At 44.9% G+C, this 6,854-nt stretch overlaps 1 protein-coding gene across 1 annotated transcript; it reads right to left on the bottom strand.

Annotated features, from left to right (window-relative positions):
• Nucleotides 1-391: 391 nt before the first annotated feature.
• Nucleotides 392-5,301, bottom strand: S1PR1 (sphingosine-1-phosphate receptor 1). Its single transcript, XM_030573285.1, has 2 exons — nt 4,847-5,301; nt 392-3,398 (listed from the first exon to the last, which is right to left on the bottom strand). Exon 2 carries the CDS (start codon nt 3,252-3,254, stop codon nt 2,112-2,114), a length of 1,143 nt encoding a protein of 380 aa, XP_030429145.1. The 5' UTR covers nt 3,255-3,398; nt 4,847-5,301; the 3' UTR covers nt 392-2,111.
• Between the last annotated feature and the right edge of the window lie 1,553 nt (nt 5,302-6,854).

The raw sequence follows: 6,854 nt of genomic DNA on the forward strand, positions 1-6,854 counted from the left end.
ATGACAAAAATGGGATTGGTTAATATATAACAATTTCTAATGCATGATCTCCTGAATTACATGGTATTTCACTTATTCCATTCTGGACAGTAACTGCAGTAATCTCTATTATTTGCCATAGTGAAATGTCTTGCTCCAGAGCATAGATATATCTGGGTTCTTTTATTGGCACCCATCACCTTTCTATTGGAGCACTTGTTCTTGTACCCTTTTATATTGCTTTGTAAATAAAGGTGTCATTATGGATCTATGCCCTTAATTGAACAGAAATGCCATGCACAATCAGCTTGATCCAATGTCTATTGAAATCAATGAGAGTCTTTCCATTGACTTCTATGATCAATGAATCATGCTCCAGATCTTGATGATAGTACAAAAAAAATTGTGAAAGTAGCATCTTAAAAAAATCAGTTTATTAATGCTTAGAAATCAATAAAGCTATGTGCAAATTGAACAATAAAAGTCAAACATTTTAAATACTATTTAAAAAAAGAAAAAAATCAGTTTAATTGCACTGGAAACCATACTACAAAGACAACATTCTTATAGAAAATCACTTCTAGGTTTCAACAAATAACTGTACATTAACCAATTGTTCAGCTACCCCGATACACTTTTTTGTTATAGTAATGCTCTAGGTGTTTGAAGACTTCTGCATCTCGATAATTATATATATTGTATACATTCAACCCCCTTAATGCAGGTTAGAAAAATACTGGAATAGAAATGATGCCATAAAACAAAATACATTCAATTTAAATTAAAGATATTTCTTACGTGACTTGATAAAATACAGACATCTGTGCTGAAATTATGAACATTCTAATACAAAGAACACAAAGTAAGTGTCAAAAATGTCTTGCATTTTGTTATGAAAGTACATTTATATGTCATCAATAGCCATGTCAAGATCCTTTTTTGTTTCTCTGAATCTCATGGTATTCTATACAGATTTTCTAATCAATCTTTACTATGGAAACACTATGGGCCAAATCCTGAAGTTCTTTTTCAGTTTTTACTCTGTCCTTACTCGTCAAAAACACTGATGCCAATAGTACTTGATACTACAGACGCTCCCCGGGTTGCAGAAACCGGACTTACTGAAATCTGAACTTATGGAAAAAGTTTCATAAGTCCCGTAAGCTTGTGCGAGTGTGCGTGCGTGTGCACGTAAGTAATTGTTGGAGATATGTTCCCGACTTACGCAAAACTTGACTTATGCAAGGTGTTCTGTTCCAGAATGCCTTGCGTAAGTCGGGGAGCTTCTGTATTATATTTTCTCTTTAACTGTCGTTTTATCCTGTAAGTATTATGGTCATGTAATTTATTTCATACTCAAAACAACAAATCAATAGATATATGGGGCCAAATGCTATTCTGAGTTCCTCCCATGGAATCCTAGTGACTTCTTTGGGGTTATATGAATGCAGTCTAATGCAGAGTCTGGTTCATGATCTTAAAAGTAATATGGATTTTCAGCACAACTTCACAGAACTGATCTTACTAAAGAAAAGCTTTGGACGCCGCAGATGAAATCTTATTACATCTAAAAACTCAGGAAAGTGATGCCAACCTGTGGTTGTTAGTGATCTAGATTACATTGGTGTGATCTCCTTCCTGCTATGTGCCAAATGGCAAACACTTGTAACCCAGGATAGTAGAGCCATCCCTAAACTTGGTACAGAAAGATCTTTTGTGTCAGGGCTTTTTCTGCAAGTAAAGAAATAATAACTTCACATTCTTCACAAAGAAAAAAAAACAATTCCTTCTCCCACCCTCCTCCTTCTGCCTCTCAGTCATGCACACACTCGCACACACACACGGCACCATTTCACCAAGGCATCAGTCCTTCCAAGTTATGAATACTCCTGGCAATCCTGAGTCTGCCTCAGTGCAAAGACAAAACATGCTCCAGAGGAAATGTTTTCAAGCCAGTACAGTCTGTCCCACTTCCTGAACTCCACCCTTGCAAGTGCCCTGCTTGCCTCTTCAGAACTAATGCTATCTTGCTCACTTAGGCCATCTCTCTGGAGTTGCTACAGTGAGCAGGTAGCTTCTTGTCTGTCAGTTTTCAAAGGGGAGGCTTTAAAATATGCCTCCAATGGATACTTCTAAGAAGACGAGGTGACATTGCCTGAAGACATGATTGTCTCCGGGCAGTCACCCTCATCCTTCTGTGGGTGGGAGGAATTGTCAGATTTGCTTCGACTGAACTCCATCCCTCCTATGATTGGCCTCTTGAATTTGGCCCCAGAATCTGCAGAGGGGCATTTGCAACAGCACAGGATCTTGATGAAGGCCCTCCGCATCTCTTTGTTGGTTAACGTATAGATGATAGGGTTCGTGGCTGAATTGAGCACAGCCAGTACTAAGAAATACTCAGCTTTGAAGAGGATTGAACAGGCCTTCACTTTGCACCCCACATCCAGCAAGAGTAGGATGAACAAGGGACTCCAGCAGGCAATAAATGCGCTCAGGACAATGATCACTGTCTTGAGCAAGGCTAGAGATTTCTCTGAGCTCCTCGTGGCTTTGGTAATGTTTTTTCGAAATGTCAGCCTGCGGCTCCTAGTCCTGACCATGGAATAGATCCTGCAGTAGAGGACGACAATGGATAATAAAAGACCAGTGAAAACTGTGGTGCAAAAAAGAATATAGTGCTTATGGTAGAGGGGCAGCACAGTGGAGCAACTCTGCAGACGGTCGAGGCAGTTCCAGCCCATAATAGGGAGCCCCCCTAGGATCACGGATATCACCCAGCAGGCACTGATCAGTAGGAAGGAGCGGAAGCTGTTGCTCCCATTGTGGAGTTTCATCTTCAGCATAGTGATATACCTCTCAATGGCAATGGCCAGCAGGCTGAAAACAGAGGCTGACAAAGCTACAAACATGCTGCCTTCCCTGACAAACCACTGGGCAGGGGTAAGACTGTAAGTTTTGTGTCCAGATAACAAAAGGTTGGCAATATAAGCCACCCCCGCCAGCAAGTCTGAGAGAGCCAAATTCCCAATGAAATAGTACATGGGTCGGTGAAACTTCTTGGTTTTCCAGATGGTCAGCAGGACAAAAATGTTTTCTAAGATGATAAAGCAACAAATGATGATAAAAACCACTGAGGTCACTTTTATTCCACTGTCTACCTTCTCATTTAACTTCCCTGTGTAGTTGTAATGTTTCTTAATGATTTCAGAGTTGACATAATCACTGACTGAGTCATTGAAGACTTTCTTCTGGCGGCTGCTGGTAGAGCCCATGGTTCCAGGCTAAATGGCACTTCTCCAGCCACCCACCAGAGGGTGAAGTCAAGTAGAAACCTCACCGGCCACCCTTGTGGCAGTATCTTCGAGGTGGAGGCTCCACTGTCTGGTACTCCCTGGGTAACCTCAGACGCCACAGCCCTTAAAGCAGGGGCATAAACAAAGCAAAGAGTCAGATGAAGGGATGCAAACAAGGTGGCAAACTGAAAACAATATAGAAGACAATCTGTTCATTTCACTGCATGTCAGATTTAAATTTTAGATCACAAACGAATCAGTAAGGTCCATTCACTCTCTCCTCCCACCATGTAAAAAAAATGGTTCAGCAAATTAAATAGATATAGCTCATCCAATAAACTTTTTTTCTGAATGCAGATTTGCACAAATAAGTAGGAGGCAATGGGGCTTGCACTGAGTGTCTGGATCTCACTCAGTGCGAGGGATCCAAGGTAAGTCAATGGAAAATGCAGGTTCCATCTGTCTCTCTCAATTTCTCAAACTTTTGACATAGGAAACACCTTTTAAAAGTTCAGTTTTAGAAAGAGAAAAGGCTTGATTTATTTTAAATGCAACTGAAAATGCACAAAATAAGTCTGGCATGAAAATCACTTGACTGGAGCGACCTCACTGTTTTTCCACTATTCACATTCTAAATGTGTTGTGAGGGAGGGCAGTTCTGCAATTTATTGATGCCATCTTGAGAAGAGGTAAAGGGGTGAGTGCTCACTGATGTGTGTAAAGAGAAAAGCTGCCCCAATCACTTTTATTTGCCAAGATCATCCTTTGCAAAAGTTGTTCCAGTGTAAAATTCAGAAAAGCAAATAAAATAAGCTATCAAACACGTTTTGAAACAAAGGAATGAGCAAATGCAAGTTTGGAATGTAGTTACTGCAAATACAAAAATACATGTATAAACACACACAAAAGTAAATTTATAAGGCTTGCAAAATTATAGGTGTCACTTAAGGGTGGAAGTAAAACAAAAGCAAATTAGCTGTGTTAAATAATGCAAGGAAAGCAGAAAAGAAAAGACTACAGAAGTAGAGAAGCAGAAAGTGGAGTCCCAGGTGCCTAGCATGTTAAGGTGTGATATACAGGAGTGATTTACTAAATGATCAGATTATTACTTCTCTATTAAATTCTCTGAGAGATCTCACTAACAAATTTGTGTAGTTTTACTGTGAAATATTGTTTGCCTACTCCTGGCCAAACACAGTTGCTAATGCTGAATAGTTGACAGCAGCTAAGGACACTGGCTATTCTACTTCACTCTTCAAAACGAGAATCACAAAGAAGAAACTACATGAATTCTGTGTTTGTATGGTGCTTGGCACAATGAGCCTCCATTCCTGGATGTTTCTTAGCTACACTACCATAATAAACATGAGTAATAATAATTCAAGCTAAACCCACATCTACTCCAGCAGAAAGTAAAGGGAGGCTCAGCTGCCTATGAAGGAAGCTCTTGAGTCATTAATCCATCATTTATTCTGGGGAAGACTCACTCGGAGCATTGATTTCTAAATGGGCATTTATACCAAAAAGCTTTTCCTAGTGCCAGCGTCCCAAACTGTGTCCCCAATGCTTACCTTGCTCAGAAAGGATTCAGTCTCTGAAGCCACTGCATTGCCTGCGCTCCGCATCTCTGCTGCCCCAGAAGGAACTCTCAACTTGCATAACAAAACCAAGTTGGCTTTAAACGTTTCCTTTAGCTAGTGGTCTCCACCCCTTGGGTTTCCTATTTTTCTAAAAAGAAGATTTAAGCAGCTCTTTAACTCTTCAGTGACCACAGACTGATTGCGTTGCATCTGCTCTGCTGGGTTCCTTGAAACACAGCTAAATTAGAGGTCGGAACCCTAGATAGGGTGCGGTGCCCTAACTGAAATCATTCAACTAGAGAAGCTGTCTGCAGCCAGGCTCAGCTCTCCTCCCACCCTTTTCTCTTGTGCTTGAGCTAGCGCTCCTCTGCCAGCTGGGAAGGGTTAAATCCCTTCTCCCTCCTGCTGCAGTGGCTGTAGCAGATCGGGGGCTGAGTATTTAACACAAAACACACATGGAAAGAGGCGCTGAGGAGCCAGCCTCAAAGCTGGTGGGAGCCCCTCGAGGAATCACACTGGAGCTAGCTTGGTACAAAGCAGGTCTAGCCTCTTCCTCTCCCTTCTGCCCCCCGATTTCATAGTCAAGTCAGCGACAGGATTCAGATGAGGAGCTGGGAGACCCGAGATTTCAGCCGGAGGAGGTGGGGGAAGACCTAGCACTAAATGACTTCATTCTTTCAACCCTTGAAAGACATTCCAGGCTCCCAACTCCCGGAGACCCCCTGCTTTAGGCACTAGGCAATGTCGCCATCTCTGGGCTCTTTGCTCCAGAGGGGCGGCAGTGCGGCTGTTTGAATCGTGCTGGCTCCCTCCAGTTGGCTTAGCATGTTTGAAATGCCTGTCGAGATGCTCGCTTTGCTAAGCAAACTGGATTGAGCTAACAAACCCTTCTGCCTGGCAAGGCAGGGCAAGCGTGTGGTGAGTGGAACCCTGTACATCAGCTACCCTTGGAAAGCCGCAATTTGGCCAGGAGAACTTCCTCCTTCAGCCCGTTGATAAACGATGGCACTGCTGGTCTTCTTCCTTGGCACTGCTGCCCAAGAATATCACTGCAGCAGCCAGGACCCCACTTCTGCCGCCAACACTAGGATAGTGATGACTGAGGCCTGGGCTCCCTCTTCCACCAGCAGACATTGGCAGGGTCCCGCAGCTCCAAATGTTAATGCCAGGACCTGCCTCTCTCCTGAGAGCAGATGACCTATGCTGTGGGCAGTGTGCTCCACTTGAACTCCTTGACCGTGTGCAATGACAGCATATTCAGGGGCAGCAGGTTTGTATAATTTTTGGTGGTGCCCAGAATGGGTCAATGTCCTGACCCCCCCCAACACACCTCTGCATATTGGTGCACATAAAATTAATGGGTGGGGCCCAGGGGTTTGGAGTATGGCAGGGGGCACGGGGCTGGGGGGAATGAGGGCTCTGGCTAGCGATGAGAAGTTTGGGGTGTGGGAGGGGCTCAGGGCTAGGGCAGAGGGTTGGGATGCAGGCTCTGGCTGGAGCCAGAGAGGACTCCACAGTCCCCCCAGCCCTCTCCCTGCCTGCAGCAGCGAGCTCTGGGGGAGGGATCGCCCACTTCCCCCCTGGCAGCACACTCACTGGGCACCGTCACTGCACGTGCTCCTTAGGGCTGGGTCCCTCTCAGGTCCGGAAGTCTCCTTGCCTCCCTGTGGTGTGTGCCAGGGATGGGGGTGGGGCTGTCATCATGTGTGCACCTCCGCCCTCCTCAGCCTGCTGCCGGTGCTGCTCTTTTGTAGTTGGCAGTGACTGGTGAGGGAGTGCAGCGCAGAGCAGCAGGGCAGCCACCTGCTGCCCAGGGCACAGGCAGGGATGCTCCAGGGGAGGTGCGCTTGGGCAACAGGCAGGGCTGGAGGATTCTCCAGGGGAGGCACGCGGAGCAGCAGCCAGGGCTGGGATAGAGACCTGGCCCCGAACATTGGTGGAGCCGGGCACCCGGGCCCTGAATTTTCTGGAGCACAGGCCCATATAACTTGTTGCCCCT

Source organism: Gopherus evgoodei, chromosome 8, assembly GCF_007399415.2.
Source record: "Gopherus evgoodei ecotype Sinaloan lineage chromosome 8, rGopEvg1_v1.p, whole genome shotgun sequence".
Classification (NCBI taxonomy): Eukaryota; Metazoa; Chordata; order Testudines; family Testudinidae; genus Gopherus; species Gopherus evgoodei.

What these genes read in the sequence shown, in the direction of transcription:
- S1PR1 (XM_030573285.1), bottom strand. Translation starts at nt 3,254, where the DNA reads ATGGGCTCTACCAGCAGCCGCCAGAAGAAAGTCTTCAATGACTCAGTC.